At 49.3% G+C, this 23,598-nt stretch overlaps 1 protein-coding gene across 1 annotated transcript; it reads left to right on the top strand.

Moving 5' to 3' along the window:
- The first annotated feature begins 6,371 nt into the window (after positions 1–6,371).
- Positions 6,372–17,270, top strand: LOC144158418 (N-acetyltaurine hydrolase). The gene is made up of 6 exons (XM_077689295.1): positions 6,372–6,553; positions 12,508–12,698; positions 14,218–14,373; positions 15,015–15,179; positions 16,251–16,471; positions 17,019–17,270. Exons 1-6 carry the CDS (start codon positions 6,501–6,503, stop codon positions 17,151–17,153), a joined length of 921 nt encoding a protein of 306 aa, XP_077545421.1. The 5' UTR covers positions 6,372–6,500; the 3' UTR covers positions 17,154–17,270.
- Positions 17,271–23,598: the final 6,328 nt, after the last annotated feature.

A 23,598-nucleotide genomic window follows, 5' to 3' on the forward strand; every position in this document is an offset into this window, starting at 1 on the left:
TTTTTGTTTTTGTCGCATTCTTGGGCTCATTGAGAACGCTTGTTTGACGTTTACCAGTGTTCGCGTCAATATGAAGAATCAACGAGAAGTGTTAATGACTCCTTTGACGGTTTGCAGTGTGGCGCCCGTGCGCACAGCTTCCCTCGAGGAGTTTCCCCCGTTTTTGAATGCGCCATATTCGCCCGCGCGTCCTGAGTTTTTCGCTGCCTCAAAATGCTAAATTTTAACACCCCTGTTCGTATCGCCACGCTAAACGTTCGTGGTCTGGCTGACAGGCGTCGGCAAAACCAAGTTTACCGCTTGGTTGTCGATAAAGAACTCGATATTGTGGCGATTCAGGAAACGAAAGTTGAGGGAGAAGGGCAAACGCAGCGTATGGCGCAAACTTTCAATGCGCACCACCATGTTTGCGTAAGTCACGCAGTTGGCGTTTCTGGGGGGTGTATGCTGTTAAATAAAAAAAGTTTGGGCGTTGCAATTGAATCCGTCACGGCTCGTCTTGCAGGGCGGTTCATAGTTTGCGATTTTAAGTTTTTGTCGCGCGATTGGCGTGTTGTAGTTGTGTATGCGCCGACACGAGCGAACGAAAGGAAAGTTTTTTTTTTTTTTAAATATCCGTGCACGACTGGACACTGAACGTATAGTTGTTTTTCTAGGAGACTTTAACTGTGTATGCTCTGCGCGCGACAAGTCTAGTGATACGCCATTCCGTGACTCGAGTATCTTGGCGTTGACTGAGGCAGCATCAGACTATTGTTTAGAAGATGTCGGGGATGCGCTTCTTGGCGTAAGACAAGTGCATTTCACCCATTTCCAGGGCACAAGCCACGCCCGCTTGGATCGGGCTTATCTTTCACTCGAGCTCTTACCTGAGTGCGGTGATTACTGTGTGTCACCCGTGTCGTTTAGCGACCACTGCCTGGTTTCTTTTACCCTTGGTGGGCGCAAGCCAAGAGCAAACACGTTTAATTGGAGTCTTTGGAAAATGAATAGTAAGCTATTGCAGGAGGAAGAATTTACAACTGAAATAAATGAAAAAATACGGCGTTTACCAGATAGGAAAACTAGCTGGTCCTCTAGGTGGGAAATTTTCAAACAAGAAGTAAAGTTGAGTGCGATAGAAAAATCAAGTGCACGGAAGTATCGTGAGAGACAAAGAGAACAACTTCTACGTAAAAACCTCGCATCGCTTACTAATGAAGAATCCCAGTCGCCGGGGTCGCAAACGGAAGAGATTAAAAGGGTTAAATCGGAGCTTGAAGTTATAGACCAGAATAAATACCACGGTGCCCTGGTGAGAGCAAGGGCGGAAAAGTTGCTATTGGGTGAAGCGCCCACCAAGAGAGCACTTGCATCAGAAAAGCGCTACGCTTGTAGAAATCGTATAGTCTAAATCGAAAATCGCGGAGTGCTAACGACTGACCATACGCAGATAGAGGGTGCTTTTAAGGATTTTTATGAAGCCCTTTTTTCTGTTCATAAGGTCGACGCCGATAATTTCAGAGACGAATTCTTGAACTTAATGCCCAGAATAGAAGACGACATGAAGGCTGTTCTTGAGATGCCAATCACCATAAATGAAATTTTGAGTGCCATTGATGATTTAACCCCAGGTAAAACGCCAGGCCCAGATGGCCTAAGCGCGTGTTTTTACAAGGCCTTTAAAGACACACTTAGCGTAGTGTTATGTGAAGTTTACGCCGAAGCGTACAAAAGCAACAGACTGCCACCATCCTTTACTCTATCACACACAGTTCTCATTCCAAAGACTGAAGATGCCATTAAACTGAGGAATGTAACAGCGTACCGTCCAATTAGTCTCTCAAATGTCGACTATACGATATTAATGAAGGTCTTAGCTGCTCGGTTGCAATTAGTAGTGAAAGAAATAGTCGGACCACACCAAACATGCGGCATTACGAGTCGTTCTATTACGACCAATACCCACGTAGCCCGTAGCATCCTGGAATGCTCTGACAGCCTTGAGCAAGGAGTAGCAATGGTACAAATATACTTAGAAAAAGCGTTCGACAAGGTCTCCCACGAACTGCTATTGATGATTATTGAGCACACAAACGTAGAAAAAATTATTACGGATGGTGTACGCATGGCGTACAGGGACTGTAGTACAAGTTTGGTGGTCAACAAGTCGGTAGGCGCTCCAGTTCAGGTCAGCCGTTCTGTGCGCCAGGGGTGCCCACTGTCCTCGCTGCTATTCTGTATGTTTATTGAAACGTTTTGTGTAAACACTCAGCCACAGGCCAGCTGTACCATTTGGATATATAAGGTATATAATGTATAACCACTTTACACTTTTATTTAGCCTTATCATTTGAAGTACTTTAGGTGACTATTTGTCGTATAGCGCCCGTGCAGTAAGCGTCCCCAAACTTCCACAATGGGTCACGTCTAGCAATTGCATTTCTTGGACGGAAAAGCGTTCGCAGATGTGCGGTCGTGCTGCTGACCGCTGTGCTTGTTCACCCAGCGCAAAAAAGTGCTTCCTGCTCCCTAGTTTTGAGCTGTACAGTAAAAGTTTCAGTTGATTTTATTTTCTTAGTACCAATATTGACTTCGTTGACTCTGCGCTGCTGAGCACGAGGTCGCGGGTTCGATTCCCGGCCGCGGCGGCCGCTTTTCTGATGGAGGCGAAAAGCAAAAACGCCCGTGTGTACGAGATTTCGGCACACGTTAAAGATCCCCAGGTGGTCGAAATTAATCCGGAGCCCTCCACTACGGCGCGCCTCATCGCCTGCGTTGCGTCGGCGCGTTAAACCCTACAATCAGATCATCAATCAGACTTCGTTGACTCTTCTCCCGCCTTCAAATGGCCTTAGATTTTCCTACTAGCGTAAAGTCAGCGAAGCGTCGCATGTGCCCTTGTGCAGCGCTTGTGTGAGGCGACCTTGACTCGACTTGGAGCTAGATACAGTGTACAAACTAACAAAGTAAAGAAAGCCACATTCTTTCATTCACAAACGTGTGGTGGCTTAGTTTCAATTGAGCGAGCCAATTGCGACGACCCGTCGGCGGCCGGCGGTCTAAACGATGTGCCGACTGACTCGATCGGAAGGTCGGCGAACTGTGCAGTAGCGTAGCCAATTGCCAGCTCGTCTCCTCGTGACGTCACACGAAAACGCCACAAAAAATGGGCGAGGGTGCACAGAGGAGGACAGCATTTCCGAATTGCTTTTTCTACTAAATAAATTCGCGTAAACGCACTCAGAGTGGTCGAAACATGGCCTATGGACTCCTGACTTCAATTTGCGCTAGTAATTCCGCAATGTTTACAAATCACTACAGTGTCCCTTTAAGTACCCCAAGAAAGACTATCGTCTTTATCGTCTTAAAAAAAACGCTTCAGTGGCCGTAACCATAGAGTTTCGCACTAGAAACTCTATGGCCGGGTCCCTCGCGTTATGACGCCGGCGTCTATCCGACCGCTCCATTTCGACATGGTCGAAACTCAGTCAAAACTCGGACGACAACCAAAGAATTCGTCGCGAGAAAGCTTTCGCGTTCAACCATCATCAGACGAAGGACTGCACGATTCTGCAGTTGCAACTGGTTGGCAAGGCCACGAAGGGCGCCCCAGAGAAGTTACTATCATGATCATCACCCTTTCTACGCCCACTGTAGGGTAAAGGCCTCTCTCAGGGATCTCCAATTATCCCGGTCCTGTGCTAACTGCGACTAATTTATCCCCGCAAACTTCTTGAGCTTGTCTGCCCATCTAACTTTCTGTCGCCCCCTGCCACGCTTGTCTTCTCTAGGGATCCAGTCTGTTGCCCTGTTACCCCACCGAAGTATTTGAGGCTGGCACTGACACAAAAATTTTGCATCGTGTTTTTTTTTTTGTTGCGATAAGTAGCTAGTGACCTACTTATAACCTGTAGAAACCTCATTTGCTTCAGCGTGCGACGGTTGTTTAATTAGAGGCATTTTCAATGCGGCCAGTCGCAGTTTCGGTTTCAGCGAGTGCCGCGAAACGATGGATTTTGGATTTTGTGTGAACAAAGCTGACCACGTGACCGTCGGAGGGATATCACAGAGCAGAGCCGCCATAGCACTGCCGAATCCGCATCGACGGCAGTTTCTGCGAATGCCCACACGTACTGATCTCGTGAGGCGCTTAATTAAAAAGCGACCGTGGATGTTACGCAGGTGCTGCGAGTGCAAATGCTACCTCGGCTAAAGAACGACGCGCGACGCTCGAGACGGTGGGTGGCAAGACGCGTGCTGGGAGCAGCCGGCCGGTCTGCCTACAGGTCCGCCTACAGATGTGTTCGGCTAAGCACTGCGGCGGATATTCGAGTGCCGCTCTCGTAAGCGGTGCAGATGACAATTTTTAATGCAACCCGCCATCGCATCATTAACTCCTTTCTCATGTAAGCCACCATGGTCGGGACTTGGAGACAATTTCGTGCAGCGGTAACAAGCTATCACTCGAGCTACCTGCGCCGGCCTGGGCCACTTCGCGGCCGTGGCCGCCGCCTGCACAGCGACCGTGCGGCTAGCTCAGTGGGCTTTTTGTGCCTCCGGCGCGTTTCCGCATCCAATGGTAATAAACAGTAATAGAAACAGAGTGCCTTGGTCGCGGCCAGCTGCCCGATGAGCTGACGAAATCACGGCGCCTCCGCCGCCAACGATCGGGTCGGGTCGTTCGTTCTCGAGAGCAGAAGCTCCGCCCTCCGGCCCTCCGATTGGAGCGGCGAGCCGGCGAAAAACGCCGGCAGTGCGGAAGCGGCAAACACAAACTCGTGACGTGTTTGGACGTTGTTTATTTACACAATATCCTCGGGATGTCGATTGCGCGTGGTCCTCTGCTGGCTGCTCGGTTGCGTTTCGCGCACTTTAAAATCGATTTTAAATATGTTCTAGGCTCTATTCGCCGCTGATATTTTGCAGATGATGTATATGTGTTCCCACCAATCTATCTCCGAAGTTATCTCGCCTTCAAAATTTTGTGTCAGTGCCCCTTTAACACTCACGGCTGGCTTTATAGATGGCTACCTGCCCATGCTCGACGGTTTCTGTACGCCACATTAGTTGTCGCTTCTGTATAAGTGAAGATCAAATGCTTTACAAAGTAACCGCCGGTGTGGTAGCAGAGAAGAGAAATAAAAAAATATATATCTGCTTGCTTATCTGCTCACCTCGCTGCAAATTTCCGTCATAGACGACAGCCTTCAATCGCCCCTGCCCCGTCACACCTTCTCCTACCTTCCCCTCCCACCCCTACCGCCCTCTCCTCCCCTCATTTAACTCCCATTTTGAATGCGCAAGAGGACTGTTCAATTTAATTCAATTTTTCCGCGTTCGCAGTGCTGGCGCAACGTCTGTTGGAACAGCGCGCGCTACTTTCTATCTCTGTTTTGCTGTTCTGCTTGAAGCAACTCTTTTGCGTTTATATAGCTTTTCTTCGGCGCAGTTTTTAACACGCGTTTTTTTTTTTATTTGTTACTCTACAGGCGAATCAAACGTGTATTCCTAATTTAAACAACGCTGGTGCTCCCTGTTACGTGTTTGCACTTGTTTCATAAATGCCTGAGGCTTCCCTCGTGCAGGATAATGTGGACATGCATGAGGCAGCAGTTTACTTGTACCGAAGCAAGAAGATACGTGGCCAGTTTTTTTTGTTTTGTTTTTAGCATGGCGGCAAGCGCTTGAACAGGGTGACCAACCGACGAAACTTTTCGCCTTTAGGTATACCAAGAAGGAGTGCTGTCTTTAAGAAGAACGCTATCTGCACAGGTCGTGAATGTGCACGTATAAGAAACTGGATAAAGATGCACGTAGAAAAATGGCTCAGGTTTAATACTTCCGAACCCAGTTACCTCCAGTGAAAACAAGGACAATGCACGCAGTGTTTCGTGAAAGTTGCCTTTGCTCGAGATCTGACAGCCTGCCGTCCAGCTGTATGTACTGGATGGTTGGATTCATTATTGCGCTTGCGCTGAAGGGACAGCCCAGCCCGAGCGCTATTGATACCGAAACTGAGGAACCGAGCATTGGTAAACCCGCCGGCAAAGCAGCTCTGTCGTGTGTGTTCGTCGTGTTTCTCCAGACTTGGTTAATGTAAGCTCATTCATCGCAGTGCTTTGCAAGCAACGCAAATGACCGGTAGAGAGTGACTTTCCAGCAAAGCGTTAGCAGTTTTTCTATGTTCCATGAAGGAAAGGACAAAAACAAAGTAGCGAGAAACAGTCGTCGTAATCTTCGGTCTCACTTTGTCATCGAGCATGGAAATGGAGCCTAGATACGATTTTTGACATATACAATTCATTTCTAACACGACGCTTGTTTGCCTAGGAGTACAAGTTGATAGAACGATATCGCGGTCTTTCTGAACATTTGCTCTCTTTGCTCAACCTGGCCCGTCAGTGCTCGGCCCCGTGCAGCCATCGGAGTTGGGCTCCGTGTTGACGCACGAGCACCTGTCCGACACGCTGGACGACAGGGTGTTCTTGAAAGGACCGCCCGACCTGCACCACGCCGAGATGAAGTCCTGCCCGTTCACCATGGAGAACCTCTGGTGGATACGGCAGTTCCCGTGAGTAACCGTTATGACTAGCACGTTCACTGGAACTTTGGGGTTCGACCGCGCGTTCTGCGTTCTTCGCATTGCTTGAACGTTGCTATACCGAAATTAAAATGTTAAAAAAAATGAACACTCACGACATCCTCCTTGCTCCACGTAAAGGTCATTTTTTTGTTTTCTGGGTATGGCTAACACGTTTAAAAGTCAGTTATTCGTTTACGGAACGTGGCTACAGTTTTGGGTGGGAAAGCAGCTCCGTGGTCGATATTCTTTTGCTGAGAAAGCAAGCAAGAAAGAGAGCTTAGCGAATAGGTCGACATTCCTATGAGCCACACAGCTTTTATCCATTCCTCGCAAATCATTCATGCGGGTATGCGCGATGTATACAGGTGCAGAGGGGGATGAAGTAATCATGTTATCTTAACACCAGGCAAACCTTCAAATCTGTCTGTATAATTGGCCAACAGCCTGACTGGTTATCGACCGCGTGCGGATGAGTGGATGCGAGATATTTCTTTTCCTTGATGCAACACGGTTCCCAAGATCTATTTAGTAACGGCCGGTTTTCTTTTTTTTATTATTTTTGCCGTTCCCTGTTCCGGAGAAGGCGAATGGAACAAACCGTGACCAGTGCTTTCTCCCTATCCTGGTCTTCCTAGCACACTCCTAAAACTAATGTTAGTATTAGGGTGGAGTGTAAAGAGAGAATTTGAGTTCGAGATGTAGCCGAAGCTGCCCGCTTAGGTTAGCATGTTACATCCGCCGGAAGGTTTCCGGAGGAAATGCAGACGCCACGCTTTCCGTGTTTTGTAGACGTCTTCGCGTCTAGCACATTAGTGCTTTTTTTGGCGGGAAATATTGCGTGTTTGTTGCAAATTTCTTTTGAACGCGCTCAACTTCCAGAGTGGTCTGTATGCAATCCATTTAAAAATATAACAAAAGTTTTCCTGTACGAACCCAGCGCCATCTACTGGCTGGCTTGGAACACTCCTTATGTTCTTCTCATCAATTACCAAGAGACCTCCGCTTTTCGGACTCAGTAGCCTAGGGGTAGAATAGGGGTAGCCTAGGGGTAGGAAATTGGTTGATATGCTGCGCCCCGCTCCAAAACAGACCCAAATTTGTCAAACCACATTATTTATGAAAATAACGCGTAAAATTAAGTTAACAGTACATTTTACAGCAAAGAAATCACGGGTCTTCGACAAATATAAAGCAGTTCTGGCGAGGAGGAGGAATGAACGTCTCTCTAAAGCAGTCAGCCGTGGGGAAGAATCTCCATTCCAGGACTCCTTGAGTCCGTCCGGCTTCTTGGGCTCTCTGCACCAGCCAAAGCTGGAAGTCAGGGTCCGAGCTGGACACTGCTCTCTCCCAGTGCTCAATGGAATATTTGGAAGGGCAGGTGGGGGTTCTTGTCACAGCACCACATAACACGGTACAGGGTGCTCGGAGCCTCGCAGAAGCAGCAGTGCGAAGAGTACAGGGTGGGAAACATAATGTGGGCCGTAGTGTGGTGGGGAAGCAGCGCCGGGGCTCGAACCCGGGCCGTTCGCTTCAAAACCCACGACTGCACCCCTACGCTACCGAGATCGAACTTCGGGATTCTTCGAGCAGTTCTTAAAACGAAAAAAAAAGCTGTTCCAAGCGAACTAGTAGATGGCGCTGGGTGAGCACAGGAAGTGTCTCGCGTGTACCCACAGGAGAACGGAATGTCGCGTTTTGGCGCGAACAGCATGGGTTCGAGACCCTGCAGTGATAACGCTCTTTCCTAACACGAGTAATGTTTTACGGTGAAATTATAAGCTAAATTCTGTGCATCATTCTTGTATTTGATTGTTGGATTTATGCATTTAGGTAGGTTTATTTTTTGTCCGCGAACCTTTCTTAACGTTAAACATCTGTACGATATCCCAAACACTTCTGACGTTGTTTAAAGCCGATGTGACGTTTGACCTTCGGTCTGACTTATCACGTCGCAGCTGGTCACGTGACGCCTAAGCGGATGGGGGGGGGGGGGGGGAGAAGTTTTATGCTCAACTTTTATGACCTGTTTTGAGGCGGGTCTGGAAAATTTTTCAAGGCTTAAAACATGAAAGCAAGAGCATTGCATCTCAAGCCACACACGTACGACTTATGTTCACTCGGTGGATCCACCTCTAGATATGCATTACTGGAAGGTCGTCTGATTTGCACCCATATCAACATATGCACACATGACACATGTATATGCTCGGGATTTCCTTCTTACTGTTTTAAAGCGACAAATTTACGACCTGCTGTCATCTGGGAGTCATCACGGTCATAATCGGACAGCCGTATGTCAGCATCTGTCGTCGTAGGTCGTGTCACCTGAGGTGATCGTTTATGAGTTTTTCCTTTACATCAGTATCAAAATTCACCGTATCGGAAAATGTGTTTGATATTTTAGGACTGAGTTTTGAGGTGACGCCATTTTCGTGTTGCATGAGCAGGTAACTAAGGATTGGATTGGATCGGAAAACGTTTATTGAGCATAAAAGTGGATGGCTTTCTTATAGGTTTCTTCTTTGCTTACTTTCAGATTGGATTAATGAAATCAGATCGTGTCACCGTTGCACCTGTGAGAATAATCGGAAGGGATTTGTTGCACGTCTTCATTCCGGAGTTATGAATGGGAGAGGAACAGAATTGAATGCAGGCCCCAGTTCAACCATCCTAACTGCATCATGCCAGATCGCGCCCACCATTTAGCTGTTGTAATTCCAGTCCACTTTCTGTATGTAAACAGATGCACACGCATCAGAATCTATTAGATGAGCTACAGGGCATCAGTCAGAGCTACCTAGCTGATGCTGCTAAACTGATGTGGGAAATGATGCTGCGTAGCTGATGTGGGAAATGCGCTTATACTTTGAAAACAGGAACTTGGGCAAAAAATAACTTTTTTAACTTGTTCAGGAACTGAAGATTCAGGGGCGCACATTTTTAGACAAGTACGAAGCTGAAAAGCATACAACACAAGCTCTGACTTGAAACCCTGTGTGTTGCAACGCTGTGTTGCGTGTTTCTCTGCTTCGCCGTTGCCTAAATATGTGCTGTCGAGTCTGCAGTGCCCTAACACTGAAAGGCGGGCTAGTTGGTGACAATTCGTAGCTGTAACTTTTGCGCACAAAAAACGGGAACTAAACGGAGACACGAATACCAGCGCAGACAAACTGAAATTTTATTCATCACTCAACACATATATACCCTCTTTGACATCACCCGCGCATGCTCAAATGTGTACGCATCTCGTCATACACACAAACACAAGAAAAAAAAAACAAGAAAAAAACACACTGTAACATTTGCATTATCTCATGTCATCTAACAACTTAATTTCCTTATCCGACAGGGCTACTGACGGTTTACTTATGCACTTTCCCTTTAATTTCGACATCTGCCAGGCTTCCACTATCTCTCTTGTAGTCCTGTCTTGGTGGTGGAACTCCGTCGTCGCTAGGCCAAACAACGGCTCGCACTTCTTTGTTGTGCACTGCGCACTGTGCGCAGCCAGATGCGTGTATGGCCGACCTTTAAGGCTGGACATGTGTTCCCTGAGCCTTACATTTACGCATCTGCTCGTCTGCCCAACGTACTGGTCCCCACATGTGAACGGAATCTTGTACACAATGTTTTTTTCTGCATTCCAAAAATTTGTACGTGTGACGCATAGTATATTTAGTAGTCTTGCTGCTAGCCCTTTCTTCGTACAGTCTGTTAACCGCCGGGCACAGTGCCCAGTCACCAACTAGTCCAATATGCTATATTATTGGACAGGATTCGAACTTGTCCTGTGGTGTCCTGTGGTGGTGCGGTTATTTGTATCCAAAGTACAAGCGCTTTCCCACTCCAGCTATCACCGTCAGGCTCAATTTACGGACTCGAACTACTCGATAATCTCAAATGACACCTGTATACATCATAGTTTTTACCTGGAAGAGGGGAGGTCAATACTCCATGCTTGCAGGACCTCTGTGCGGCATTATGAATTGTTGGAAGTTTGCCTTTATCTACGCTTCTGTCGAGAACATCTCTCCGCTCCGCCTTTGTGACAGTTTTGAGATATTGCGGTGTAATTACTCAGAATTAATCAACTGGTGCTTTTTTACCTTATTTCTGTGGTTTTTTGTAAATGTTGCAGGAACGTTGCCGCATCCTAAGCAAAAATATTGTTCATACTGCGGAGCCAGTCGCAGCAGGCTCCAAATGCCCGTGGTAGCGTCGCGTTTCGCAGTGTTATTTCAACAGAAAACCTTCCACTAACATTTTGCTGAGGCTATAGTTGGGCGCTGTTTCGACTTGATGAAGTAGACTGTCGGCAGTTATTTTTGCTTTAAAATACCTGCTGGAGTAGCAATCCTTGGCACTGTGAGTAAAACCGCCGGTCCAGATCGAACTAACCGCGCACGGGCGGCGATCAGTCATAAACTTTTTGCTGTGTATTCATACCTGCAGACAGCTTTGTGAATATTTTCCCAGCAACTGTCACTTCGCCGCACATCGAGGACCGAATTGTAAAATTGGTTTAGAACCGCGCATGTTAGCTTCCATAGCTAGATGAAGTGTCGGCACCCCGCGCCAGACAGTTTCTGGCCCTTTTCACCCATGTATCCTTCCCCCCCCCCCCTTAAAACTAGCATAGCACGGAAACGCGAATCATAAGTTGCGTATCTACCGCGGTATGTTACTTTCACCAGGGACATGTGCAGTGGATGGCGTTTTACTTTCAGGAAAACTACAGCTAACACTGTACAAAAGGTAAGTACTTGATTTCTCGTTTGAAAACAAAAATGTAATTTATCATTTAGCTGAGGAGCAGTTTCGTTACCTTTCGCACTTCGCGAAGACGACGGACGATCTTTGCGCGGATATATTTAACACGGGCAAGGCTGATTTTATTTCACTTAGCCAGGGAGGCAAAAGTTGCACAAATGTTTATACCGGCGCATAGAGCAACTGATATTAGGTCGTTCAACTTTTACAAATGTTTAAGGGGTGGAGGTGGTGTGGGGCCAGCCTATAGATACAGCAAATAGTTCCCGTGGAAGTGCAGGTGGTCAAGGATTTATAAAAGATTTTGAGGGGTTAGTAGCTGGAGCTGTTGGCGCCTCCTGTCGTCGTCGTCGTCGTCGTCGTAATCGTCGTCTTATGCACTCACGGTATTAATACACCGGGAGACTTGTTTACGCCTCGCGATAGAACGTGTACATCGCGCGTGCCAAAAAAATTTGGACACTCGTTTACGCCTCGCGCTAGAGAGCTTCGTGGCTTCAAATAAAAGAGACTTTTACAGCAAGGATTTATACCTCTACCCCCGATGGTTTCATCTCCGTTGGTAAAAACCCCAAGGCGCCAAGAATACACACATGCTTCGTTCCTCCCCAGGTTTCACGCTAGTGAAGATGGCCCGGGATTTTTTTTTCCTGTGACAGATGTAATAGGAATGATAAATATATAGTTAATTGGTGCGCGTTTCGGGGTATTCTTATAAAAATTTTATTTTCAAATAAAATGTCTTGCCAATTCATCGCAAGGCTCGTATAGTTTGTAGGCTTCTAATCTCTTTTATTGCATTGACAAAACTGGTCATATTGCTACCTGTTTCCTTAGTTATAAAACATGTGATGCCGACTGCGGTACAGCACGGCGCTGTATCAGAGAAACCCCCAGCGAACACATCCCGTGCACGGCAGTGAATCTTGCCAGAGGACAAGTTCCTCTTCTCCGTCACAGGACGCCCGGAACTTATTCCGGCGACTCTCCGCAAGATGCAAACGTCGTCGGCTAGAGCTACGCTACTTTGAACGCCTGCAGTTCTCGTGCTATGTGGGTGTCGGGCTTAGAACTTCGCCATGGTGATTTTTATAGCACAGACAACTTATGTGGAATAAATTTGTGCAAAGAAAAATTTGAGTGCAGTTGGCCTGGCTGTACTTGCGGCGCAGGTACAGCCACGCCGAAAACCTCCGCTTCAACGGCCCCGACGTGGAGGCCGCCGTCCTGGAGGAGATGCGCTTCCTGCGGGCCCAGGGAGGGGGCACCGTGGTCGAGAACACCTGCCGCGGCATGGGACGAAACCTGCCCTTCATGCGACGAGTCACGAAGGAGACGGGCATTCACGTGGTAGCCGGAACGGGTGCGTTTAGAGCTCCTTGGCTGGGCACAGTGCGCCTTTCCTCTTTCACTCACTTTCTAATCAATAAACAATGAGTTCCTTGGGCTTATTAAGGGTAAATTAATGCATGAGAGAGAGGGAGGGAGAATAAACGTTTATTTGAGCAAGGGGTGATCAATTATTGAAAAACTGTGGCTGATTCATCTGTCATAGGATTCGGTAAAACACCGAAGTGAAATGTGCAGCGAAATCTGCAGCTGAGCATGATTTGCGGGTCGGCGGCTGTCTTGGGGGTGTGCTTGGAGAGCGACGCCCTGCTGGCGGGTAGCTTCGGCAAAGGTGTACTGGTGTCATTTCCGTAACGGATATGACGTCAGTGAAATCTTGGTGTATCCTGGCATAAAACACTTTCGTGTTAAAATATAAAACCAGAAAACGAACAACCCAAAGGAAACATGCTCTTTAGTATTAAAGGTTGCTTCCCCGCAAGAAGACCCTGTGTGCAGGGGTGCACCCTTTACAGGCCGCTTGCCTCGTACTGGCGTCCCTTCCGAGACAGATATGACGTCAGCGAAATATTAAGTGCAATGCACTTCTTAAGCGACCCTGAACCTGCGTCCACCGGCGATGTCCGCGCACGTGGAGATGGGCGCGCGCAGCCTGGCCGCTGACATAGCACATACCCACGTGGGGGATTGGCCAGGAATCTCCTCGTCTTCCTTGGCAACGGGGGGAGATGGGCGCGCGCTGCCTGGCCGCTGACATGGCACATACCCACGTGGGGGATTGGCCAAGAATCGGGCGTGAGAAGGGCTAATGCACCCGCTTAAAGGAGTACTGACACGAAATTTCAAAGCTGAGATCCGCTCTAGCAATCAAGTACAACGACAACACAAATAGGTGTCTGTGAATAAATGCATCTTTCTTTCTTTGTAGTTGTGTGTGTGTGTGTGTGATCTCTCTTTCGCGAACATTACCGAACCGCGCAAATTCAACTCGTGCATCCGCACTTTCACATTCTTCCCCTCGGGGAAATGCGGGGAATTTTTGGTGTATCCGGGGATAAAACACTTTTGTGTTAAAAATGTTTTATAAACATCAGGTGCTGTTGTTAGGGCGCCTGCCCGGTGGATAGGTTCTTTAGTCTGTGATCCCCGGGATGTGGCTGCTGCGTGGACTCTCTTCACCAGGACCGGAATTTCAGTTTTGTCCATCTCATGTCTGCTTCAAAGTGACCGTTTCGAGCGAGCCCTGGTTGGCTGAAAGCAGACAATTTTAATGTGACGCAGCGCAAGCAATTAAGGTAAGGCGTCGTCGGTTTCTGTGCATGTCATTAGTCAGAGGCCTTGCAAGTACAATTACGTCACGACTGAAATGGACGCGGAATGGACACTTTCGAAGCGGACACAACTGCGAATTCCGTCGCAGGTCATGCTGGATGGGAGGGTCACAGCTGGTCAACTGTGCCGCCCACTGTTGCATGGAGGGGTTGGGGACGGGTTGCAGATCTGGTGACACGTTCCGCTTTATTTTTCCGCAGGTTATTACGTTGCTGCTAACTACGGCACCTCCGTCCTGAACAAATCGGTCGAACAACTGGAGAAGGAGTTCATCGCGGACATCAGCGAAGGTGCTGACGGGACAGACTCTCGCTGCGGAGTCATCGGAGAACTGGGCTGTAGTTGGCCCTTGCACGGTGAATATAAGCGGAGTCCTTCGAATTCGAACGCACGACCTTTCGGTCAGGTCAAATTTACTGCTCAGTGACGTGTCCAAAACAACTCTTGCTCATCACTTTGCACGTCATATTCCAAGTTCCATGAGATGTATCGACAGTGTATGCGATCAGTAGAAGGAGCAGTAAAAAAGTGAGCATGATTTCCCGATCAAAAAATGCCACGTGTTTTAGTGGCCCATTACAAGCTGTATGAACCTACGTAATGGCGACGCCATAGCAATGCGGCAGCGAGGGCGCCAATGGCGATTGCTGTCGATGTAGTGGTCCCTGGAACACTTCATAAATTGTAGTGGCGGATGCCTACGGAGATTCACGCAGCTAAGCTTAAAATATGGAGTGCGCCTATAGGCAAGTGGCAAAATTCGATGTCATTGGGTGCTACTACAAACGCATCATAATTGACGGCAGGTGCATAGGAGAAAAAGGGAGCGATGGCATCGCGAAAGGCATATATATCCTCAATTTTCCTTAATCGTGGCATGTTTTTGGAAGTTTTTGCCGGAGTTCATTCAGTGAGCCCGAAGGTATCTAAATTAAGTTGCGATAGATTTTTCGCCGTTGCATCCCTTCACGATTTTTCAACGCCGCACTTTGCGCAGACTTCGAGAAGCGGGTTCTTCAGGCTGCCGCTTCAGCCCAGGAGTCCACAGGAGCCCCGGCCATCATCCACCCGGGACGAGACCCCAAGGCTCCCTCTGAGATAGCGCGGCTGTTCTCCGAGGCTGGAGGAAAGATGAAGCACACGGTCATGTCACACCTTGAAAGTGAGTTACCGCTGTCTTCCTTATACACTGCACTCTCAGGGCGTCTGACAATGCGTGGACATTGATGCGGAAAAACTGAGATGGCACCAAGTCATGTTGTTGCAGTGTGTCAGCAGCCAAAAAACGGGAATGCAGTACATAGCCCCAAGCAGTGCGGAGATGTGCTAGGGCTCAGCTGAGTAGAAGAAGACGTTCGTGCTAACACGGTGCTCGCTCCCCTGTACATACGTCTGTGAAATAAACCTTCATTTCCACGCATTCCTCTCCGTAACAATATTTAGGCTCAAGCACCTTGACTGTTGTAATTATGGGCTGACAACAAAAACTGTTTGAGGATGCCAGCCAGGAGATCGAGGACAATACATCGTCATCAACCAACAGGGTGACCACTTCCTAGCGATTTTCAACAGCACTGTGGCTGTTCCAAGGAGGCGACATAGTACTATACGGCGAATTCGCCTCGTCCATTCGCCACCAGGCTGTTCTACTTCGATAAATTCCGTCCTCGTCCATCAGCGCTTCATCACATTAATAAACTTCCTACTTTGATACCACTGCCGCTTCGCTGTCGTTGAAGAAAGATAACCATTTAAACACCACCTGTTGTCCCATCCCGTGAAGTGCATTGTCTTTTCTTCACCTCAGAAGAAAATATCCCCTTAAGTTTGTATTTTATGGGACGTGAAGCACAAAGTGCGCGCCATTCTCTTCGGGCCCGCGCACTCGAGGAGTTGGTGGTGCTATTTTAATAATGACCCTATGTCCCTCCTGCGGTTAAAGCCTTGGGACTTCCTCTTGTATATATGCACTATGCAACACATACCATTGTACTTTTGAAATCAACTTTGAAACTTCCGGTCATTATACTACTGTCTTCAGATGCGTTAGATTTCTGTGACTGCCAAGAAGTCTGCTACCCCTACAAAACGCGAAGAGCGAAAGCGCGTGAAAAATTTAGTGCGCTACAGCAACTGTAGTCGGCGGTCATGGAGGTGACGTCCGACCGAGAGAGCTACCTTGGTGCTGCAGCTGACCTTGGTTACAGTGAATAACTGCACTGCGGTGACGCAGGGACGCTCTTGGACGCCAACCAGCTGGTGGAGTTCGCAGCGTCCCACGGCTGCTACTGCGAGCACGACCTGTTCGGCATCGAGACGTCGCACTACCAGCCCGGCCCCCACTTCTCCATGCCCAGCGACGCCCAGAGGTTGTCCCAACTGGCGAGGCTTGTGGAAGAGGGCTTCGGCGACCGCATCGTCGTCAGCCACGACATACACACGCGCCACAGGCTGGTGAGCACTGCGTTAGTACCGTTGCGAGAATTCCTCGCCCTCTTTGTAATCACCAGGCGTAGACTTCGCATAGGGACATCATCATCATCATCGTCGTCGTCGTCGTCGTCAGCCTATTTACGCCCACTGCAAGGCAAAGGCCTCTCCCATAGATCTTCAATTATCCCCGTCCTGTGCTATCTGCGCATAGGGACATGAGGAAACCGAATTTGAAATCTCCATTACGAAGGCCTTCCACACTGAAAGTTCCTCTTGCGATGCCAGCGTTGCCCTAGCTATGACCTCAAATTTTATAATGTCTTTATCTGAGTATTCAATAACGTATTAATATGCACTTAGGGGCATTTGTAAAGCACTCTGCAGTGTTGCAGTCACCTTGCTACTTGACGCGGCAGTCCAACTGCGCAAGCTTAACGGTTCATAAGGTGTCGCGCATGCGCAATTGGGCCGCCGCTCAACCGGAACATAAATTAGAACTTGATCCACAAGAACAATCTAATGATGTCTGCCGCTTCCCACTTGTCTCTGTTCTCCCTGCACGGCGCAGATGAAGTTCGGAGGCCACGGTTACTCCCACATCCGGCTCAACGTGGTGCCGGCCATGCTGAGACGCGGCTTTTCGCACCAAGTGGTGCGCGCCATCACGGAGCTCAACCCGCAGACGTGGCTCACCTTCTGGTGAACGCCCCCGGGTTTCCACCGAAGTGACCTTTGCTGCCGGGGATAAAGTTTTCAGAAACCGACGTCTATTCAGCGAACAACGTTTCCTCTGTCCAAAATAAAAAGACTGCGTTTTACAGCGAAGCTGTGAGCCTCTCATTGGTCGGAAAATTTCGTGTCGTTGTAAGCAAAAAATCCAGGCAGGACCCAGCGTTTCCCGCCAAAGGCGCTGATCGCATGTGTCAGACTAATTAAGCATACAGCATAGAGCTCAGTATTCGTGTAAAAAAGCACAAAAATTACACCATCTTCCCGTAGGGGAACCCTGAGTAGTATGCGAAGCAGCCATGGGGTCGATTCAAGTGCCCATTAGTTTTCAGTTCATCGTTTCCGTTAGGTTGAGGTACGTAGCTACCGTTGTATTTACCGTTTGGTTTCCATGGTAACCACCACACTTTTCACTTCCCGGAACTACGAAATGGGAAATTTGCGTTGGGCTCATGGCTGTTTTGCATACTACTCACGGTTCCCCTACGGGAAGATGGTGTAATTTTATTAGATGCGACGGGGCTATGTCCCTCCCTCGTCGTTGTTGCGCCGTCCACACCCCCACTGCGCATGCTCGGCTTGCTGAACGCCCGTTGGTGTCTTACCCTTTAATGGCTCCTGAAGCGACAGTGTTACCGGTGTCTTCATGGGCCGGCCCTTCATGAGTCCAGCATGTGCAGTGGGGGTGTGGACGGCGCCACAACAAAGGAGGGACATACCCCCGACCATGAGATGCTGGAGCGACAGTGTTGCCGGTGTCTTCCTGGGCCGGCACGAGACGAGCACGCTTCCCCTTAAAGGGCTCCTGGAGCGGCAGAGTTGCCGGTGTCTTCCAGGGCCGGTGGATGGACGGACGATGGACGACGAAGCCGAGAGCAAGAGATGCTTTGCATCTAAAACAAGCATCAAAATCGCATGATTGATTGTAAGGCGCCTGTGAACAATGGTAATTCCCTCATGGATCCCTGGTAAAGATTAGGTTTGCAGCTGCTCTCAAAAAGGGGTGTTGACGTCATTCGATGGCGAGCGCATGCGTCAAGCTAGGCAGGACCCAGCAGTTCTCGCCCAAGACGCCGAGCGCATGCGCCAGGCTAATCAGGGATGCAGTATTTTCCGCCAGAGAAGCCGAGCTCAAGAGACAAGCCAGCCGTGACGAGAAACATTTCCCACCTTCCCCCATCTGCATGTGTAGTGGTTTACAACAGCTTCCCTGGGCATCCAATTTCTCAGGGCGGGATGGCGGCCATTTTTTTCTATACTAAAAAGCTTTTTAAAGACGATAGTCTTTCTTGGGCTACTTATACCAAGAAATTTCGATCTGTCCGTATGTCTACTTGTCTGTCTGCCTGTGACTCGATTCAGTCACCCAGCCAAAGTAAAACAAGGCCTGCGATATAGTCACAGCTAAATCTACCCGTCTGAGTCCGGTGTAATGTTCATACTTGTCAACATTGTTGAATAACAAGGCATTACGCAAATATAAGACAACAAATTATACAGAAGTGATATTTGCCGTGTTCCTTTATAGAAAATCATACATGCTTCATTTTTGCGAAATCCAATACTTCATCAACTGCAGAAAAAAATTCACTCCGCCGTCGCCTGCTGTCGGCCGTGCCACTATAGCTTCTGGCGCCATTTTAAGAAATCAACCAGCAACAGTTACGAAAGGTTTCACTGGATAGGTTCTACGTTCTGCTTGGAACGCACGTGGAGTAGAGCAACATACGTTCTATCAACGTTCAACTTAGGGCGCCTCGATTCATGCGCGTTTACGCCGTACGGCAGCGTTGTCATCGAGACACCCGGCCTGGAGCAGCAGAACGCAGTAAATTTAAAATGATTTAAGCAAACCTTTGCCGTCTTCACCTTGGAAGGAGCGCGACGCAAGAGGAACAACATGAGAGGTGAGCGGGAAAGGGAAGGAAGGGATTTACTTGGCAAAGGGCGATAAAGACTATCGTCTTTTGTCGACATTTCCAAAGAAAGGAGCAGATACGCGGCCAATTTTTTGTACTGTATACACACCAGGCAACCGGATCAAAGTCTAAAGTGCAGTAATGGTCATGTAGCCCATTGTCGCAAGGAGTGCTGGTTCGTCGCACGTGTGCCGGAATATGTGGCATCTCCTTCAACAAGCCGTTGTGGCAACCGTCGTGGCCTCCGAGATGAAAGTCGTGCACAATGAAATGAAACACGCTGTTGAACACACGTCGTGAACTTAACAATATCGGAACGGCTCCTTTTGTTCAGAATTAACCAAAATTCAAATTTGCTCTACGAAGTATTATCTCATTTATTTCGTAGCTGCGGAGCGTTTTTTAACAAAGACAGGCGTGAAAGGCGCCTATGTTGCTTTCTGATAAACGCCATAAAATACAGAGGCCTGAGACGCTATACGGCGACGCCAAGTGGTTCCACAAATGTGCACATTTTAGCCAGATTATCAGGTCTTATCCGGGTGCCTCAACAAAAAAAAAGCTACTCGGGTTCTGGTGGCTTTATTTATTAGTTCCGGTTCAGTTCCGGGTGAACAAAATCAATAACCAAGTCAAATCAATATCCAAATCAATAACCAAGCGCAAAAAAGAATAGAGAGTTTTAGCATAGCGGGCATCGTCAGCGGGGCCCGACTGGCCAGGCGCGAATTCGTTCTGGCAGCGGGGATTAGTTCCTCCTAACCCTGCTCAACCTCCTCACCCTCCCCGCGCGCCTGCGCAGTAGGGTCTCGTTAAACCGCCGTTGTAGCGTGAGCCTCCGCTAGCCGCTATGCTAAAACTTTCTAATGAAATCGTGGGTTTTAATTTTCCAGACCGAGCGTATGGAAGAACTGCAGAGCGATGGCGCCAACTTTGGTGATTTCGGCACTCAGTTGCCGTTCACGCTTCTCAAAAGAGTGCTATACCTGCATCCCTTCCTTTCATATGTGTGTGTATCAAAGCAAAGCTTCCAGTTGCACATACGCGCGCGCTTACACCCACGTTTTTATATACAAGCCCGTTTTTCAAGCGAAGCTCTCTTGGTCTCACTGATTGATGGCGGTGTCGTAACCAAAACGCACTGCAGGAAATCCAACTTTACACAATGGGAGCTCACTTTATGGTGGTGGTGGTGGTGATGACGAAGAAAGAAAAGGAACACTTCCCGTGGTCGGAATCAAACCGCGGCCCCTCGCGTTAGGAAGCCGACCTCTACACGATTACATCACCACTGCATTCGGGTCGCTCACTATTAGATGCGACTGCATCTCATTCACTCGCCTTGCCCCTCCATACGGCGTTGTTGTCCGTCCACACCCCTCCCCCATTCTCCTCGCCGCGCGAGCTGCACTCTCCGCCGCTCACCCCCTCTCCTCTCCGATAGCGAACACTCTCTCGCGAGGGGCATTGGATTGGATTAAAGTGGATTGTGTTGCGTCATAGCCGCGGCAGGGGGTTCGCGGCACGTTTCACGCGATGGGAGAATCAACCTAACGGAAACAACAACGGAACCCCCTATGCGTCGCATCTACACAGGGGTTCCCGCGAGGGGAGGTGGGAGAAATTTTCTGGGGGGTTCGTTGCGCGGGCGTTGGCTTTCGAGTTTGGCTGAATTGATATGGACTTCGGCTTTGGACTAGGCAGCTCGCATTTTGGATAACGACGATGGTCTAACGACGACGATGGGTAGGGGTGGTGCACTCAGCTTTCTTGCGATTGATACATTTGCTGTCGTTTGATCTTGGACTTTGACTCGCAGGCAGTTTGCACTTTGACCGCTGACGCTTGCGCTTCGAATGCAGCCGCTTTGACTTTGGCACTACGCCAGCTGATTTGCGTACGCAAGGGAGCTTCGCGTTTCGACCATCCTCGTCGTTAGATGAATGGACTTGTTTTTTTTTTACGTCCTTACGAAGCGTTGCAAGCTGGCTTTCTAACATTGTACATGCCGTGGCTGCCCGCACGTGTCCTCCTGTCGCGCTGTATGTTTGGGCCTAATGCTATAGCTGTTATAGGCTAGAAGCAACGCTTTGTGGCTGTGGCGCTCCCTCGCCGGCGTCGCTGCGCGTGTCTCTTCACCGGGACGCCATGCATCGCCTAAGGGCGCTATCGCGTGTTGAGCGCAGCGAGGTAGAACAGCGCACCTTCGAAGAGTGTCAGCGCGACCAGCAGCGGCCAGAGGGCGAATGCGCGGCTGAAGGAGACCACCGACGATGATCGGGCCGCGTACGTTCCAGGCGCAGGATGCCCGTCAGGAACCCTAGTAGCGCGCGTGGCTGAAAACGCAAGACGTTCACCGTACCCCCTGTGAACGCTTCGCCGGAGCGACGGCGTGGTTTGATCGGAAGTTTGTGGCCAACCAATGGTGTCGCTGGTGGAGCGTGACTTTGATTTTTGGAACTGAAGACGAGTTTCCCACTTCGACCCCAAGTTCTACAAAAAAAACCTCCGTCGCATGCCCCCGCGCGAGGGACACGAGTAAATGCAGAGCATTGGGTATGGTAACGTGGCGTAGGTTGTGGTAGTTAGCGGTGGTAGTTGTAGTTGTTGTTGTCGTACGGGTGCGTCGACGGCGCTTGAAGGCCAAGTACGACGAAATGCACGAAGCGTTGGAGCACGGGGAGTTTGCGAGCTTGGACGAGTTCCTGCGCGCCTTCGACGTGCGGTCCGGGGAGGAGTACTCGGAGATTCTGCGGGCTGGCGCGTCGCGTCCGTGCGCGCTTCACGCGAGGACCCCCGCCGAGAAGCGCGTGAACGCGTTCAACCCGTGGATCGGAAGGGTTCTCGACTCCAACGTGGACCTGCAGATCATCCTCGACCACTACGCGTGCGCGGCGTACGTCGTGGACTACGTCAACAAGGCCGACCGCGGCATCTCGTTCTCGTAACGCGCGCGGTCCGCCGCTCGCCGCTGACGTTTCGAAGCCGTGTCTCGCTCTCGATTCGATGGATCCGCAGCTCGACGCTGACGACTGGCGGCGGCCTCTCGTTCTCGACGCTCGGGATCGGCCGCTCGACGCTGACGCTTCGCCGCTGCCTTAGCGCGCGCAGTAGAGGGAGAGGAGGTAGCACCTGCTGCTGCAACGCCTCTTTCAGCGCCGGAGCACGCGCATGCGCGCCCGCACCTGTTGTTGAGAGCGAGGAGGAGCGGGGGAGGGGCGAACGTGCTGGCTGGCTGCGGACGCCGATCGCCAACGGACGGGTGACATTGTGAGTTAAAGAAATGCTCTGCATTTAAAACATAGGACGAGTGTTCCGAAGGGATTGAGATAGTTTTTCAACACTGCTGGCCGCATCTTGGATCCACTGAGCAGTATCGTGCTGTTAGTAAAACAGGGATAGAATTATCCTTGTTTTATCCCATTACCCAATTTTATCCAATTATCCCAACCTATAATCGCTCGTTTGTGCTGCACCACCACCTGCGTATCTGTAGCACCATGTGCAAAAGAAACTTTTAACAAACTAAACCTAATCGAAGAGTGCCCTTCCGTGAGGGAGAAGCTTCCAAAGGCAGCGGTACTATTTAAAGAGCAAGTATATATCCAAATTATGTACAGTCATAATGCACTGAAATATGCATAGTGCGTGGCCACATCCTGGCAATGCGCCACGTATGCGCAGTAGGAATAAGTTACAAGCTTGAGAGTTCATGTCCAACCTGCCGTGGAAAGGCGATCGTTTGGCGCATGAGAACTTTGATTTAGGCCACCGCCATGTTAAGCGCCCATTCACTCACTTTGCCACCAAGAAGAGACAACCGGGCAGCGTCGCTTGCTGAGGCAAACTCGCGTTGTTGGACTCTCGGCATGGAATTTTAAATTAAAATGATATAGTGACGCGCTCGCTGGTATCAACCTACACAGCTACCAAGTTGGATAATAGTAAACCGCCGACGAGAGCAGGGGTGGGTCTAATCAAAATGTCGTCTTTAGGTCTAGCGCATTTGCGGCGCGTCGCCGGGATGTGTACATTTACCGAAAGCTACACGAGCTCTGTTGTTCGCATCTGTATCATGGTTGTACAGTGTGAACTAATGCTGAACTCAGCAGGCAAAGTAATTGAGCACCGCAGTAGTAATGTGCGAAATTTACCACTTTATTTACACTGTAGACACATGTCGAAGCGATACAAACGACACACCAAACCCTCATCGCTATTAATGGTTGTGGCCTTCAACTTGGAAATGTGCGTGGAGACATATTGCATCGATGCTTACACGAGTAATTTGAGTATGAAGTAGCAATTAAATGAGCAGCGAAGTGCGCACGTTCCAGTTAAGCCTCCTCTTTGCTTGGCGATGGGAACGCGGGTAGGGGTTAGCATGACGTTAGTAGTGCCATCATCCACATCCAGTAAAACTGCGATAGTATGGCACTGCTTAACAAATGGCATGCGAGCAGTGTTAACGCGGCCATGTTCGGGCCTGACGTTAGGGTT

This window comes from Haemaphysalis longicornis, unplaced genomic scaffold, assembly GCF_048455015.1.
Source record: "Haemaphysalis longicornis isolate Haplotype H1 unplaced genomic scaffold, Haemaphysalis longicornis Haplotype H1 scaffold_10, whole genome shotgun sequence".
NCBI classification, from domain to species: domain Eukaryota; kingdom Metazoa; phylum Arthropoda; class Arachnida; order Ixodida; family Ixodidae; genus Haemaphysalis; species Haemaphysalis longicornis.